General features: G+C 47.6%; 1 protein-coding gene across 5 annotated transcripts in view; it reads left to right on the forward strand.

Annotated features, from left to right (window-relative positions):
- The window catches only part of TNIK (TRAF2 and NCK interacting kinase), a 156,934-nt gene that overhangs the window by 80,762 nt on the left and 58,369 nt on the right, over positions 1-17,803 (forward strand). For all 5 annotated transcript variants that reach the window (XM_067001986.1, XM_067001987.1, XM_013174723.3 and 2 more), the window contains exons 4-7: positions 1,797-1,922; positions 9,950-10,060; positions 12,283-12,373; positions 13,745-13,875. In XM_067001986.1, coding sequence (XP_066858087.1) covers positions 1,797-1,922; positions 9,950-10,060; positions 12,283-12,373; positions 13,745-13,875 — 459 coding nt within the window. The remainder of the gene's footprint in view (positions 1-1,796; positions 1,923-9,949; positions 10,061-12,282; positions 12,374-13,744; positions 13,876-17,803) is intronic.

The following is a 17,803-nucleotide window of genomic DNA, read 5'->3' on the forward strand; positions in this document are numbered from 1 at the left end:
TCAGATTAAGAGAACCAAGCATTTAAAAATCAGTAAACAAATAACAGGATTTAGGGGAAAAAATGGTTTTACCATTTCCCTACCGCCACAGAAGAAAAAATAAGTAGAATTGCTATGATCCCGAAAAGCCTAAACAGATGCATATAGGAAGGTCACATGAAAATGTTCTTTCTTGAATAAGATTTTAATAACAAGTACCATTCATCTAGTTTTTGTAGGAAGCAAGCTATAAGGGAATAGGCAGACCCATCAAGCATAGCGCTTTGGCACGAATGACTGTGAGAGTCCCACGAGGTAAAGTGTGAATTTACAACAAATTTAAGCTGAAAAATCAGAATCTACATTGGGGCCAAAGAGGGGCTTAAATTTGAGTCAGCACTTAGTTAAGTAGTTTTAAACTATTGTCACTTCAGAGGTGGGACCTCCAGGGCCTCTGAAGGAACGCCGCTAGCCCCTAGTCACTGCCAGAAAGCTGCTCAGGGTAGGACCGGGCTTGGGCAGGGCTGGCAATGACCACAGGGAAAACTGAGCAAGCCTGTGGCGTGCTAGAGGACTGACTGCGCTTCATCGCTGTCATGCTGAGGTCAGATCTAGAGCCAGATCTAGGGCCGTGTTCTCCAGCCACTGCAGGAGAAAACTCGCTGTTTTCTCTAGAGAGACTGCCACCACAGGGGGATGAGAAGACCCAGGGAGCTGGTGGTTTTTGGCACTGACAGCTCCTCAGTGCCTCCAGCATGGCTGAGCATCCAGTTGCTTTTCTGAACCAAAGAACTTCAGTAAAAAGAAAACCTCTGGGGCCTGATAAACCAGTACATTCCCTGGTTCCCCAGGCAAATGAAGACAAACTTGTTGAGTGCTTGAAGGAAAGAGGTGCTAATGCTCTTTCAGAATAGTCCCCAGGTGTTTCTTGTAACCCTTGGGTCAGTTCCTCACCCTCTGTGGTGCTTACAGTCTCCACGTTCTTGTCAGGGATATAATTGGAGGTCATTTATACAAGCTCCACTCCTTTTATTTTTTTTTCTTCCTCTTCACTCTTCTTCCCTGAATTCTCTCTGAAGAACTGTAATCATTAAGTCATTTTACATGATATTTTGGGAAGAAATCTGTGTTTCTGGCTTTGTTGTGTGACATCTGGTCAGGGAGCACTGGTCTTTAAGAGGAGCTGCATCTGCCGTTCAGCTGATCGTCAGGTCGTCTCGTCATCTGCTGGTTTGTAAAACTGAAGGCAGGATGAAGCAAGTGGGGGACAGAGGGGACGTACGGAGAGAAAGAAGTGACAGTCCTCCTGGTCCTTTTATAATAACACTCATCAACACCAAGGTGCTAACTACTGCTCCACAGCCTGTGAAATTACAGCTGTGCAATGTTTTCTAGAAAAACGTCCTCGTGGGCCTCCCGACAGGTCTAAGAGGTTGTGCTGGTGCATTACCGGAATAATGCAAGTATGGTTAAGCTTCAGAGCAATGTGGTACAAATGTAAATTGTGACATGAATTAAAATTTCAGTTTAGAAATGGTGGGCTGAAAAGATGTAATTTGTGAGGCCAAAGTCTCCAGTCCAGATTTTGTGTTCCCAGGCCTCTGGTGTCAATGACATACTACGAAAAGTGACTGTAAAAAAAAATAAAAAAAAAATAAAAAAAGGAAACTTAGGAGAGAGGATGGTCAGAAATGGGAGAAATGGGGTGTGAGGAAGTTCAACAGTGTAGCAAAGAGAAATTGGAGCCTGTGAAGTGCTGTCTCTTAGTGTCACTGTTTTGTTTTGTTTTTTTTCTTTCCCCCCCACTCCCATCCTAGGATGAAGAAGAAGAGATCAAACAAGAAATTAACATGTTAAAGAAGTATTCTCACCACCGAAATATCGCTACATATTATGGTGCTTTTATTAAAAAGAACCCACCGGGAATGGATGATCAGCTCTGGGTAAGTTGCTTTCTTTTCCTTGAAAATAGCTGGGTTTTAGCAAAACCATTTTCTCTGTGTTACCTACTTACCACCAACTGTATTACACAAAATACCTTATTTTGTGTTTTTTTTTTTTTTTTTGAAGTCATGACTTTGAAAAGGCTGTTCCTGCGCAGGAAAATGCTTCTCCGTTTTGCTTGTAAAGTCTTTGCAGACTGATGATTAAAAACATTTTTGTTCTGGATTGTCATTAACAGCACCTTTGTTATAATAATCAATTGAGAACTACTGTATCTTACAAAAATAAACAAATGCATCAAAAACAGTTGGAAGGAGAAGGGAGCTTTGCTGCGAAGATGGAGGCTGAGAGGCTGGGTGGGGGATGCTGCCGCTCCTGATTCCTGCCAGCTCTCGGCATTGCTTCTTGCGCTCCACGTTGCACAGAGGCAGCGCAGGGACATGAAGAGAAGGGGGATGGAGCAGGGAAGGCAGAAAGGTCTGGGGCTGCTCAGCCGTTTCAGAGATGATCGCCTCATATTGCTGAAGGGATAGAAGCTGCTTTGCCTCCCCATAAATCCTTGCCTGCCTCATCCTGTTGCTTCCCTTGCTAGTGGCTTCTCAGTTATTAACTCAGCATTGGTAGTCCTTGGAGGACGGCACAGAAATCTGCCATCTATTGCCAGGGGTTACAGGTGCGCTGTGCAGGATTTTCATTGCGCAGAGTGCTGCAGGTGGTGGAGCTGGCTGTAGCTGAGCGCGTTCAGGCCAGAGGAACCGGTGCCAGCCTTTTCTCAGGTTTGCCCAGTGCTGTACGTGTTTTCCCTTCGGTTCTGAGAAGGCAGCAATGTCCTCTTCGGTTTGAAGGAGGAGTCCTAAGGAGAAAGCTTATTTTGGCGTCTAAAGTCTTTCTGTGTCCAAAGAAGACTGCTGGAGCCCAAGTCTGCGGGAGTAACAGATACCCATGGTTCAGCTGGGAGGCAGCGGACGTACTGAAGAGACGATCCCTATGTTGAGTGTATTAAAAAGTTATGAATTAGTGTCAGCATCCAAAACCTCAGTTTTCATCCTTTTAAGAAACTGTTCCCAACGTCTTTCTCTGCGTCATGACAGAGTTAGCGCAGATTGTTGTTTTCATTAGTTTCCATATAACCCAGGCTTTGTCACAGGAAAAGGTTTGCACTGCAGTGGCTGCAGTTGATTGCCCCTGCGCCCACATGGCAGGGGGCTGTGGGTGCCAGGGAGGGTCACGGAGGACAAAAATGGCACCTGGGGCAAAAACGTCACCAGCGGGGTTCGGTGCCACTTTGATACCCGAGACATGCTGGTGTACACGGTTATTGAGGAGGCTTGGGGGCCTGGGCTGCAGGGGTTTTTATTACTTGGGTTCGTTGTGTGTTTTTTTTTTTTTGCTGTTGTTGTGGGAACTCTTGAAAAACATGTTCTTTGCAGTGGGCCTGGAATTCAGCGAAGAGAAAGCTGTCAAGCTGAGAAATGCCTTTTCATCCCGTGAAATTCCATTTGGCTTTAGCTGTTTTATAATCGGTGTCAAAAAAAAAAAAAAAAAGAAAAAGAAAGAAAAGAAGAAAAAAAAAAAAAAGAAAACCAACCCACAGCATTTCCCCTTGTGCTGCTGGAGTGCCTGGAGGAAAAAAAAAGCGCCGAGTGCGTGCCAAAAGCCCGAACAGACAGACAGGCACTCCCCGGGCTGCGCTCAGCCCCTGCGTGCAGGCAGCGGTGCAGCGCCTTCCTGCTGCCTGGGTCTGGGGTTAACGCAGCCTGAGTGGGGAAGTGGGTTATTTCATTCAGCCCTGGTTCAGAGAGTTCTTGGCGTATGCAAATGTTAGTAAAAATAATCTTTTTAAAATGATTTGCCCGGATGAGAGAATCCGGATTTCCTTTTCGACCCGCTACCTGTCAGCTCAAATTCTGCAGCCTTGCTTAGGGGGCTAACAAAGAAAACTGTTGCAAAAGCTGCTCTCCTTGCTTTGAGGAGTGCTGGCATGCGAGGTTTCAGCCCGTGCCTGGTGCTGGGCTGGTGGAGGCGTTCACGAGGAAGCTCCCTGGCTGCGGAGCAGAGGAGCGCTGGTGTCGCTGTGTTAAATAGCTGTTGTTTCAGCATCTGATTGAATTAGGACTTGTGCGAACTCTATCAGTCTTGCGGAGCAGATAAAGGCTTGTTTATTTTTCATTGGCCCTTTGTTGAAATAAAACGGTTTCTGATAATGCCCAAGTAATTCTTTTTATCGACATTCAGGAGGCTGATACGGAAATAAAAAACAGAGCGCTCTTTCAGCGGAGATTAAGATCTCTCAGAAACGCAGCAGGCTCCTGACATAAAGTATTGTCATCGCTTCTGCCGCATGCCTTGGTGATGAACAGGTCTCTTGGTGCTGCTGCTCCATTCAGGAGCAGCCACTCGCCCTGAAAGACGAGCTCAGTAACCGAGTGAGTTTTCCTGAAATCAGAGAGCCGCACAGGGCATATTTTACCAGACAACAATAGAGATGTGTATCACAAATCTGATACGTTAGTTAAAAAAAAAAAAAAAAAGGGAGGTAAAGGTCGTAGGGACAGCCTTTATGGAACATTAAAAACAAACCCAAGACCTCGTTCCTATCGTGGGTAAGGTGTTGCTTGGCAGTGCAAGGGGAGGGTGGGCTGCAGAAACGGAGGAAATAGCCCAGGGGATGGCGACAAGCTTGTTACCTTGCCCTTGCTCATCTCAGATGTGTAAGGTGTCGGCTGCCAGGCTGTGCAGGACCCAACCTTCCCTCTTTTGCCCTGCCTTCCTCCCTGGGGGCCAGCTGCTCCTCCCTCGGTGCCAGAGGGCACCCAGCAGGGACGTGCCTGGAGGCAGCGGCCAAAAAGGCTCCTTAGGGATGGCAGAAGCTGCTTCGTCCCCGTGTGCTAACACACCCCGTGCATCTGCAGGGCAAAATGGGTGCCGCTGTGCAGGATGTTTGCCCTCCCTCCTTGCCCTGCGCAGCGTGCCGTAGCCCTGCCACGCGTGCACAGCCCTGTCGGGCTCTGCTGCTGCTGGTGGCAGCCGAGGGCAGAGCCCGGCGGTCCCCAGGGCCAGCGGTGCTGCTGCCGGTGGGTCGCTTCCATGGCAACCTCGCTGGCACCGGGAGGCGGATTTGTCATGAAAAGGGAAAAAAAAAGCTGCTACTGGGCAGGCTTCAGCGTAGCTGCTGGTGGCACTGGGGGCCCTGCAGCCACCCGTGCAGGGGGACGGCCTCCCAGGGCATCTTCTGTAGTGGTTGATCTGGGGCAGCTCCCTCAGGAGAAGGAATTGGGGTGATTTAGGGCTGAATACCAAGTCAGGATGTCCTGACTGCAGCCACGCAACACGCAGGGCTGTTGCATAGTTGCAACGCTCTTTTTCACCGTGTGAAGCTGCAGGGGCCCGTTGGATTGCTGTGGGGCGATGCGAATGGGGTCACGCTGGGGATCTGGGGAGAAAACCTGGGGATGGTGAGGCTCCAGAGGGGGCTGTTAAATGGCGCAAGCATGTATGCTAGTCCATCGAATCCACTGGGTGAGACTGATCTTAATCTGCTTATGGGCACTGCAGAATATTTTGGGGTCGTTGATGATACCTTGCGTCACGGGAATTAAATCATTCCACATTTGACAGGAGGCAGTTTTTGGTTGAGCTGTAATTCTCTTTAGTCCCTCCAAACTCTGCAGCCAGCAAACGCATGGGGCCAAGGGACTGGGACATCTCCAGACCCCAGCCGAGAGCACGGCGGCCAGCAGAAAGCCTCTCTCCCATTTCCACTCGCACTCACAGTCTGTGCAGACGGTGCAAACGCCGCAAGACTACGAGCCCAGCTCATTTCCCTGCCGTCCCGAAGCGTTCAGCTGACTCAGGACGCCCGGCTGCCCTCTGGCTCCCCAAGGGACGAGATTTGCTTGTCCGGCCTCGAAGCGCAGGGCTACGCTGGCGGTGCCGAGCCAGGCACGTTATCACACGGAGACGGGCGAGAGCCGGCCGCGGAGCAGCCGCTGCCGCCACAGGGAGAGCACGGCGGCGCGGTGGGGCTGTGCTGGGTGCGCAGCCCGCTCCTGCTGCGGTGCCTGCACGGGCGATTAAAGCCTGCGCTTATCTTAGTTCAGCGTGCGTAACGGGGGAGGTTTTTTTTCTATGGAATATTTTAATCCGCGCTAAATACAAATTCAGTCGATGTCTCTGTTTCCGAAACGGGCGTCAGGTTTTCTGCTGAGCGACGAGGTGAGGGTTTTTGCATTTAATGCTCCGGCGTTGGCTCTGTCATTGCCACGAGGTGTGGGATAGGAGAACCTTTTACAGAGGAGCCTACTTGTGGGGTGAGAGGGGAAATTTTTGTGGCTGGGGCACAAAAGACTGCATCGCACCCGGTTTCTGCTTCTGCACCCAGCAGAGGGAAGGGTTTCCAGCAGCGTTTAGCCTGGGGGACTTGTGGGATTCTTTTCATTGACTTAAAAAAAAAAAAGGGAATCCAGATTGTCGGTGGGGTGAGAAGGAACACAAAAGGAATGGGCTTGCAGAGCAAAGGATCAGGATGACTTCCGTGGGTCCTTCTGGAGAGGCTGGAGCCGTCTGACATTAGCTGGACTGGGCTTTATGTACTGGAGAAGCTCGTGTTTGAGCCCTTTGGGGTGATGTGTAGTGGCAATGGGAGCAGAGGTCTTCGTGGACATTCCCAGTAGGGAGATGGTGGTGGTTGGGTTCGAAGCTGTGAAGGCTCCCTGAGCGATACGACAGAGATTTACAGCTGCTGCTTCTGATTCTGCCTCGCCTATGAATTTTGCTGTCACTCTGATGTGAAGAGCCAAGTAGATGCTAAATGAACTGTGTTTAAAAATACTTCCTCCATAAATGGCTTGCAGATTAAATTTCAGAAGATGATATTACCTTTATCCCATCTTGATGATAATTTTTAATTATGGTTAATAAAAATTCAATCTGCATTTCAAGTTTATTGTCTTACCCCATCATGACTCCATCCTTTAAGAAGATCAGCAATGATGCAAGTGTTTGCTGGGCAAAGCTCTCACCTGGAGGCATGGGGCTGGTGAGACAGTACCCGAGTAGAAGCACCATTTGAAGCCTTCCCTACGTGTGTACTAGTCTCTGTCCTAAAATGAGCTGGAACTTTTCTACCCTTTTCTTTTCTCCTGGAAGACTGTTTGTGGGTTTTCTACCTGCATATACCCATAAGGTGTTTGTGTAATGATCCTATGCCACTATCTGCCTTGTTGCTTAAATAATTCTTAAGTCATTCTGAAGATGACCCGATCATCTTATTAGTCCTGTCCGTATCTGCTCTAGTGAGCATTTATTGTTCTTGTGGGCAAAGTCTCACCTTGCCTAATGGTGTGACTCCTTATTCATCTTCTGTATTTTCTGTCTTTGGAGGCTGTGTAGTATGAACCATAACTGGGTCTTCAGTAGCATCCGTCCTTCTGATGATCAGCAGAAATTGTAGAATCATAAAATCACAGAACATCCTGAGTTGCAAGGGGCCCACAAGGATCACTGAGTCCAGCTCGTGGGTCCCCAGCGGTGACCCAGCAGTGCAAGAGGATCACGTTGCCACGAACCGCCGCAGCAGCACGCTTCCAGCTTCCCTCTCATTCCATACAAAACTTCTGGAAGTGGTGTTTTTTCAGTCCGGTGCCTGTCAGCTTGCCGCTGCAGACAGGAGTACGCTGACAGCCTCATTGTCTTTCTGCAGCTCTGTCTCTTGGAGCAGCGCTTACCGAAGTGCCTTGCTGTGAGCAACTCGTGCTGAGCCCCCTGGGCCCTGCCCGACTGGACCAGGAGGTGCCGGCGCTGCCTGCTGGCGCTGGATGCGTTCCTAGGGACGTTGTGGGACCGCGCAGCTCTTAAAAAGCTGAGTTGGAAACCCTCCCCCTGGGATTCTTTTTCCCTTTGTCTCTTATTTTAATCTCTCAGAGGTTTCACAATTGCAGATTTCAGATACATCAGCAGGCAGCTGCATTATTCACCTCGTGGTGCAAAATTCATCTTAGCTCTGTGGAAATGAGGGAGAGGACGGAGGACCGAGTGAGTTGCCAGCTCCATAAAGATAATCTGGCAGATTAATGGATGCACTGGCTACTTTAATGGTGTTTGTTCCATCTTCCTTTAAGTGTTGTGATTGCAATACGCAGCGTGCCATGCCCTTCCTCTTCCTTAGCTCTGACAAGCAGGTACGACGTGAGTGAGCCCGTCTGGCTGCAGAGGGAGAAGACAAAGGTGCAGTGCTTCTTAAACAAAATTCTTACCCAACCTCCCCCATCCTTTCCAGACAGCAAGGCCTCTTGCTGCAAGCCCCGGTGAGAACCTGTGGATGAATTCCCGTGGTAGGGGACCATCGGGTGTTGCAGGGAGAGGTCAGCCTTTTGGGTTGGAAGGAGTTTTTGGCTGGGTCAGCTATCCGGGGATTTCCTTTCAGGATTCGCCGCAGCGGTATCCCGAATGTTCGTGTAATCAGAACCACGTGCAGGTACTGATACTCCCCGGGTGTCAATCAGCCAAAAGGAAAAAAGACAGGAAAAGCGACGTTGGAACGAGTTGTTCCATTAATCCCCATTCAGGGAGTAATTAGTAAGCCAGGACCGAAGCCAAGTCGGGTGATCCAGCCTGACTGCTGCTCTCACGCGGCTGGGGTGGGAAGGCTGCAGGCGCCTTGCCTGTGCACGGGGCAGAGCCTGGCCAGTCACGCCTCTGCTTCTTGAAGCCAGTTTCCTGACGTAACAGGGATATGCAAGGAATTTTTCAGCTCTCGTTTTAGGAAGAGAAGAGAAATGTAATATCAACTAAAGATAGGAGCGTGGTCGAAGCGGTCTCTCAGCCAGCTAGGATATTTTCTGCTCAAGCGTTTTGTTTATAGTGGAGGTTTGTAGCAGTGCTCAGCCTGAATTTTGGGATTGTTTATTTATGACAGTCTTCTTAATCGCTGTGTTTGAGCAATTTGGTTGGGAGTAAACCTTTTGTTGTTCCTTTCTCTTGGCCCATGCTTTTAATGACGTGATGTCACTTGCTGGGAAAACGTTCAATACCATGTAAGCTGCATGCGATAAGAAACCTGAAACATGCACAAGGAAGAACCTGGCGAGGCATGACTTGTAAGGAGAGCAAGTATCTGTTAGAAGACAAGCTGATCTGATTGGAAGACGTGGTTTCACTTTGAGAGAAGCACATCATCAGGTCTTGGAGGAGGTTTGCTGTATGTTCGGGCTGGGCTCGTGTTCCCAGGCCCAGTGATGTCTCCTGCACACGCTGGGAATCTGTGATGGCCTTGGAAGGCAGACTCACATCCCGGGCTATTTTCGTATGTTTTATTTCCCATTTGCTCAATGACAAGATTAGGTTTGGGCCCGGGTTAGATTCTTGTATTTCTGTATTTGATATTAGGAAACTTTGTCAGTGGTACAGATGGTGGTGCCCAGCCTAATCTGAAGCAGCGCGCGCAGTAGGCCTCCGGCTGTCCCTGGGGAGCCTGCACAGCCAGCTTTGCCTCCAGAAAGGCGCCTGCTGAAAAGGTGGTCAAAGGCAGAGATCTGCTGCTAGAAAAAGTTGAAAAATACACCTGTTTTTTAAGGTTGCGGGAAGCTTTCAAACATGTCACATTGCTTTCACATTTTCAGGGTTGAAAAGTTTAAATGCAGGAGGCAGAGTCTTGCTCGTCTTGCTGTTTATACTAGAGACTGGTGATAGATCGTAAGTATAAAGTAGGGCATGCAAGAGCAGGAGCTGAGATTTCAAGGTTTCCGGTCGCCTCTGCTGCTTTTCAGCATTGAAGTGACTGCTGCTTCTTGTTCCCATCCTAGTGGAGAGCACCATGCCTTTCCAGCCTTCCAGCCTTTTATTGTTCCCTTTCTTAACCAAAGCCACATGGATTAAAAGTTGATAGGGTCGGGATTACGTGGTGGTGGCTCTGCATAGCACCGCCACGGCCCCGCAGCTGCGATGGCAGGGTTTCGCCGTTGGGTCAGGAGCCCAGAGGATGCTCTCAGGCTAATTGTGCTAATTGCCCTTCTCCTTCTTTTGGCAGCTGGTGATGGAGTTCTGCGGCGCGGGCTCCGTCACCGACCTCATCAAGAACACGAAGGGGAACACTTTGAAGGAGGAGTGGATTGCCTACATCTGCAGAGAGATTTTACGGGTATGTGTCCGGAGGGAGCTAAATGCCTTGTGCTGGTGGAGTGTTGCACTTGGTTCTCGGGGGACACGTGAAGCCCTTGGCTCTTGAGGCTCCGTGGCTGCCACGCTGCCATGGACTAGAGCTGCTTCGGTGCCGGTAGGCATGAATGATTCATGTGCTTGTATGATGCATAATGAATAAGCGCTAGTTAATGCCCTTTAGCTCTCTTAGTTCCCTGACTTTTAACCCTCTTTTCTCCTTCAACAAAAACATAATTTCCTTTAATATTAATAGGGCAAAGATTTATTTACAGTAGAATTATATTTTCAATTAACGGAAAGGTGAGGACTAATAAAATCGGTGGAAGTAGTCTGCATGATTAAAAAGCACCGTGTGCTTTATTAAATCCACATGTCTCTGGCTTTAATGAGGATGCTGCAGCTTTTATACCTGCAAGATAAATGTTTGATTGGAATGTCTTAAAATGGGCCACGCTGGAGTTTCACATACTGGGAGGTGGCACCTTCAGCAAAGGCTTGCTTTCATTTTCTGCAAATGAGGTCAGATTATGTGATTGTAATGGCTGCCCCGACATTAAAATCTAGAGCTCCACGAACTGAGGTTTTGTTCAGGAGAAGACAGAAATATCAGACACGTGAAGAAAACGGTAGAAGAGCCATTCAAAGAAAATGAGACGAAATGACTGCTCTGACAGCTCTCATCAGGCTGTCTCTGACACGGTTTCCGAGGCTCCTGCTGCTGTCCAGGGGTGACGCAGCATTTCCCTTTTGACCCTGGATGCCACCATCAGCGCCGACACTACCAGTCTGATGCGCAGAAGGAGCTGGCGCTGTAGCTAATCAGTTGTTGCACGGACATTTCTTCCAGTGTCAGGAAACCACAGTTGCACGGGCTTATTTTAAATGTATGAGCTCTGTGGGCCTACTTCTTAAAATAGTCTCTGTTAGTGAGTCAGAACCTAACCACTGAGTCACGTCCCAGGGCCACCATCAAGTGTCACCGCTCACATTTGGGCCCGCAAAGTGCAAGCTCCGCTCCGCTGTGGCCACGCGTTGAGTCAGTTGGTTGGCGACCTGCAGGCTGGGAGGTCTGTGGAGGGTTTCAGATCATAAAAATAGTGTTTCAGGGCGTAAAAGATTCCCACCTTTGCTGCAATCCACGTGGCTCGTTCTTGTTTCAGAAGTTGGGGGTCTGTTGTAATTCTGATGCGTGAGACTTGGTCCTGCCCTGTGGAAGGATTTGTTGAAATTGAGTGAAATTTTTGCTTTGCCTCCAGTGCACAAAGGAGCCTCTAACTGGGTATAATGTGGCTAAAAATTGAATGCAGCAGGGCTCCTCTACAGATCTAATCTGTTCCACAGTGTTGTCCCAAGGTAACAAGCAAAAAATGACTTATAACTACCAGCAGTGATAGCAGAAATTATTTTCTTCCTCAAATATGAATGTTTAATGTGAAATGTAAACCTAATGCAAAATTAGTTTCTAAAGAAATCCATATTTTATTCAGCTGGCAATATAGGTGGATGTTGCTTTGAAACTGAAATAATAAATGAATGAAATAAAAATGTAGGTTGCAAAAAGAAATTAATGAGCTAATAAAAAAGCACAACAGAAAAGCTCGTTTACCTTTAGCCTTTGAGACGGGCTTTTAATTTGAGCTATATCTCTATTAGGGATATGTGCAAGTTATAATACTTGTATTTGCATGGTAGCTTTTTCAGTACAAGCTTTCCTGTATATTGGAGCCCCATTTATTGGACCGATATAACAAAGAGAATTGGTTTTTTGGTTTCTGGATGATGGAAATACAGAAAGGAGACAAAAACATTCTATTATTTCTGCTGCTCAAATGGCTCCCTAGGGCAAGAAAGCACACGGGGAAAATTACGCCTAGAAATACGGAGGAATTTGGGTTAATGTGGGCTCCTGCAGAAACTGAAAGGTTGGTTTTAATCCCTGTAGAACTGACAGTCCCTGTCCCCTGCGACAGAGAGCACCCACTGCAGCACACAGAGGCAGCCCGTGGGCACTGCGCTTGCTGGGGATGTCCTCCCAGCGTGTAACACAGGGCAGTATTTTCAACACATGATAAACAAGTGTTCTCAGGTGCTTAACTCCAGCTGTGAGTCTTTCATTTCTGGACCATAATTGGTCGAGGAGGAATGTCAGAAAATAACATGCTTTGAACTTGGATTCCTCTAACCTTTTTCTGAATTCTCTAGGGCTTGAGTCATCTACACCAGCACAAAGTAATTCATCGAGACATTAAGGGACAGAATGTATTGCTGACAGAAAATGCAGAAGTTAAACTAGGTAAGAGTGGGTTAGAGCTCTTGGAAATTGCAAGTAGGCTTGCTGGAGAGAAGCAAAAAATTGGTAGAGCCTGTAAATGACTTGGAGAAATGGGATGGATCCTAAGAGCTACTGTGTGTTTTTTCTTGTGCCAGCCTCAATAACATGACCTTGGGTGTTGATCAAGTGCCATGCAATAAACTGTCAGTGATTGATGACCAAGTTCTGCATGCAAAGATCTTTCTTCAGTGGCATTTCTGTTATAGAGGTGGCTTGAGCAACTCTGCCATCAGATACGGGTTGAGCAATCATGACCATTTTTTCATGCCCCAGGTTGAAAATTTGCCTATGTGCATCCCTGGACGGTCTCAAAGCCTGTTTCCCCATTGCTTTGTAGTAGTGTCCTACAGGACAGTAATCAAATCAATTTAGTGTGACATAATCCAGATTTGTTTTCCAAGGCAACCTGTGGGAGAGAGCTTCATTTGCAAGAACTACTCCCAATTTTGTATGCAGCGTTAGTCACCCTTGAGACGACCCGTCATCCACATGGAGATCATACGGATGACAGCAGATCAGCACAGATGATGTGCTGATATCCTCAGTTGTCCAGCACCCATGTTATTAAAGCTGTCTTTGTGCGTTTTAATTTATGCTAGTGATGAAAGATCTCTTACACTGGGAAAGTGAGGTGGAAACCTTGTTTTACCATGTCTCTCCTCTCTCTTCACAGCAGAATAAAAACCCAGCTTAACAGATGGCACCACCAGCTCGTTTGGCTTTATGCTGGTGAAGATTCCCCTCCAAGGGGAAATTCTCCAGGGCAAATCTCCAACCATTATGTTGTGCAAAGTGAACTTAGTGGACCATAGAGTATTCTCTCATTGATTTGATTTCATCAGTTTTTGCTTCATTTTGCAGCTCTATGCTTGACATTTCCCTATGGGCCTTTGTCCTTAGCCCTCAGTTCCTTAAGCCTTGTGCATTTCTGCCGTTTGCAGCAAGAATTTAGGTAGAAAAATGAGGCTTCTACAAACATTTGGCAGGTTTTAATTCAAATGAAAAAGCATAGAACAAAGGCTGCTGCTTATTCATGTTTCTAACCCTGTTTCTCATTAGTATGAGGAGTTGTGATTTCTTTTCATTGCCTCCTGGCAAGGAGGAAGAGGCATAGGGTTTCTTACGAAACCTGGAGATCAGATGATCAGATTCATCTTTGGATGACCTCTGTTGATCTGTTGACCTCAGCAGAGATGAAACAGGAATGTCTCCAGCCATATTTTTCTCTCCTGACTATGCACTAATGTACTTTAATGTTTTACATTCACCAGAAGAACGTTGCTCAGGTTTGTCTCTGACCTCATGGTGCCCTGTTGTCTTTCTGATCCACAGTGGATTTTGGTGTCAGCGCTCAGCTGGACAGAACGGTGGGCAGGAGAAACACCTTCATTGGAACGCCTTACTGGATGGCCCCTGAGGTCATTGCTTGTGATGAAAATCCTGATGCCACTTACGACTTTAAGGTACTGAAACAAGCATCTTCGTACTCTTTTGTACATCATTACAGACGTAGTCTGTGCAAAGTCTAGCACATTCGCTACTAAGGTACTCAAGGGATTAAAGCAGCTGAGAGACTCAGAAGGAGTTTTCTCTGTGTGCTGTCTGACTTAGCAGTGCTTGAAATTAGAGTTTGTGATCATAAACACCTTGGTATGATCTCAGATTTTATGCCCTAGTACCATAAACTAGAGCAGTCAGGAAGTCAGTATATTCTCGCAGCTTTGCAAAGTACATTGACAGGCAGCGTAGTCTCCTCCTGCTTTCTGGCTGTTAGATTTTGAGAAGTGAATTCAGGTCCAACGCAAATCTTTGTTGTGCTGTTCACGTCTCAAAATTTACTGCGAGGAAGTATTTCCCCATGCTGAGAAAGGTGTCAGACTGAGGCTTCCTACCTGCTATTCTGCTTTTCAGTGCTGAATGTTTAAATACTACCATCAAACATGCTGTGTTTGCTCAGTTTATTCTGCAGAGAAGTCAGGTCAGGTTTAGAAAGGGCAAAATCACATCTTTTGGCCTGCAGGCAGGTATTCACGGGGAGATCTGAAGGTTGCCACACAATCAGACGTTCGGGGGTCTGACCTACTTTTCACATGTCTCTGTTGCCTGTTTAAAGTTTATTTTTGGATCAGTGGCATCACAACATTGCTGCTGAATTCAAACGTGGCAGAGAGGTATGTGCCACATAGCAGGTCGGCATGAGGGAGATGATTCCCACCTGCCCATTCAAACCCCAGCGAAGGCTGGTGTTTAAAGCAAGAAAAACTTACTATATTTTATCCCAGTTCTGCCTTACTGCAGGTTTCTGGACACACATCTGTAGGCATGTCCCTTGATTTTTGTCCCCTGTTTTTTCGAAGTGTCCAGAACTTGGTTTTCTAACTGCAAACAGCCTAAGGTTCATTGCACGTTCCCAGAGAGTAGAGAAAAACACTAAAACTTTTGGAGCTTTTGGAGGAGAAGCTGAAAGATATATACAGCTTGCTGTACCACTGTTTGTGCACATGCTGAGAGGTCGCTTTACAAAGTAATGTTTATAAAGGTCTTGGTGACCGTTCGGTATGGGGCTAGGTAGCTGCTTTTTAACAGTAGGATGTTGCCGTGTAATAGCACAACAGCCCACCATGGTGGTACAATTTAGAGGTCAATTACTGGCCTCTCAGAGAATTCTAAAGTAACCAAAAGGTGCTTTGGTATTTCATAGAACCCCAGACTGGTTTCGGTCACAAGGGACCTCAAAGCTCCTCCAGTCTCAACCCCCTGCCATGGGCAGGGCCCCCTCCCACCAGCCCAGGCTGCCCAAATCCCACCCAGCCTGGCCTTGAGCACTGCCGGGGATGGGGCAGCCCCAGCTTCTCTGGGAAACCTGTTCTAGTGCCTCACCACCCTCATAATAAAGAATTTCTTCCTAACATCTAATCTAAACCTACCCTCTTTTAGTTTAAAGCTGTTACCCCTGGTCCTGCCACTTCACTCCCTGACCACGAGTCCCTCCCCAGCTTCCCTGCAGGCCCCCTTTAGGCACCGGCAGGCCGCTGTAAGGTGTCCCCGGATCCTTTTCTCTTTGGACTGAACAATCCCAACTCTCTCAGCCTGTCTTCTTAGGAGCATTGCAGCCATTTCAGCCTATCAGTCAACTTTTGAACTGATGATTTTCCTGAGAGCAGCTCTCCAGTGTCAGTTCAGACTCAGGGTTACATAAACTGTTAATGATAAGGACATGTAGAAATAGTTTAACCTGCAATTATTTAATTTTCTTTGATTAACCAATTAAAACAGGCATTTCCTCAACTCCCATGATTGCTGTGCTCTGTAGCAGGGCCGAAGCCCGTGCTCCAGTCGTGGAAAAGAGAGCTGCACGTCCCGTCGTTTGGAGGGATGTGGGTTTGTGGTCCTTTTGTTTTACAAGGAAGGGTGATAACTTCATAGGCAACTTTTTACCCTCACAGATCCCTGAGGTTTTTCCTCTTTCCAGAACAAGGGGGCACTTAGTATGCCATTGACTGATGCACAAGGCCGGGACCAGAATGCCTCTGTTGTCCCTGAGGATCAAATGCTCGTAGTGGGCTGGCTGCTTTTGTCTCTGAAGTTGGCATTTATGGTTTTTCCTTGACTGGGGATATGAAACAGAAGGCTGATTGCTGCCGACACACTTACTGCAGGGTGTTTTTGGAGCTCGCGGCGATGTGGGAGCCGCTGGACATTAGTCTGTTCCCCAGATCGTGTCCCTGCACCTGATGCTCTTGCTTTGAAGTGGGGGGAAAAAAATGTAAATGGGGATTTTTTTAAAGGGATGCAAATCAGATGCTCAGATTTAGCCAACTGGCTTAAAATAGTGAATACAAAAGATGAGACTTATTGGGTGAAAAAAGGAATCCTCATAGGCTTAAGCTGTTGGACAAAAAGCCTCTGATCTCACTGCTTTCTCAGCCAGAAAGAGATGCCTGTGTAATCTATGGAAGGATGCAGTAAATGCCTCCTCACAAAAATAAACCACTTTAAAAAACAATAGATAGAAACCCCATGTTGCTGAACTTATTTGTTGGTTTTTGCCCCAGACAGTCTTCCTTTTTCTTTAGAGATATCTTGTCAATAAGCTTAGAATCAAAAAAAAAAAACAAACTTGCTTCCCTTCCCAAGTCAAGACAATACAAATATATTAGCGCTGTGGCTTTTTGCTGGGTGGACTGAAAAGCTTTTCAGACTCAAAGAGAAAAAAAAAGTTGAATTCCAGATCAGCATAAAATGCGTGCTTCCCACTGAGTTTTCTGCTTTCTCTCGGAGACTTAGAGAGGTGATAATCCCTTTCTGCGCTGCTCCAGTTTTAAGATCACTTGGCATCTTGCATATAATACTGGGCACCTCAATATGGAAAGACACACTAGGAATTTGGAAGGAGTTCAGCGGCAGCCAAAAGGAAGGGGTCATGCGTACTGAATCATGTGGAAAGACTGAGATAATTAAGTATGCAGCACAAATCCCAGCTGAGCAGAGACAAAGAATGGATGTGACTGTCCTGCGAAAGTGCTGCAAATGAGATTGGATAGAGAATTTTCAGGCAGGTACAAAGATGCGTAGCAAGAACTACTGGGACGGCATTCGCTATGGGAAAACTTGAGTCAAAAAGGAGGAAAAATGCCTTGAAACTGCAAATCCAGGTTGTCTCCCTGGGAGGGTGCATATGAGGAGGTGCTTGTGGTCCCCAGGGGTTCCTGCCCTGCAGGTCGCTCTGGCTCTGGCTGAGCTCTCGGTGCTTTGTGCTGGGAAAAACAGCCTTTCTTGGGCGTACCAATTTGTAGGATTAGAGGCTCGAGGCTCTCTGGAAAGGGCGGCTTTTGAAATGGAGAGAAGATCGAAGAGGGACTGCAGGGACATGGCAGGAAGCAGGGCGAAGGCAGAACAGGAGGTGAGGACTGGAGACAGCAGAGGGAGAGTGGAGGGCAGGGTCTGTCCTGCACTCGGACAAGTACCTGTTCAGTGGGTGCTCGTTTTTCTGCGTAGTTTGGCCAGTCTTCAAGAGACCTCTTTAAGCTTAGCCACATCAGCTGTGTGCATGGGGCTTCCCTGGGGGACCGCAGCTTCTGCCCTGGCCATTGCCCCTGTCCCATCTTGTCTTGTTCTGGTGTGGCAAAGCCCTCTCATTCAGCATGGCACTGACCCCGGCTTCGGCCTTACAGCTTTCACACCGGGCTCCCAGAGAAGCCATGGCTTCATCATGGCTCATTTTGGGGAGACGACCTGCTTGGTGAGACCTGTGGCCAGGCGAGGACTGGGGACAAAGCCATCGCTACCGGACCTGCTGGGAGAGCGGCCCCGTGCTCGTGGTCCGTGGCAGAGAGGGGAGAGAGGAAGGAGAAAGCTCCTTGGCTTCGCGTTAGCCGAGTGTGTGGTGCC

This window comes from Anser cygnoides, chromosome 9, assembly GCF_040182565.1.
Source record: "Anser cygnoides isolate HZ-2024a breed goose chromosome 9, Taihu_goose_T2T_genome, whole genome shotgun sequence".
Taxonomy (NCBI): domain Eukaryota; kingdom Metazoa; phylum Chordata; class Aves; order Anseriformes; family Anatidae; genus Anser; species Anser cygnoides.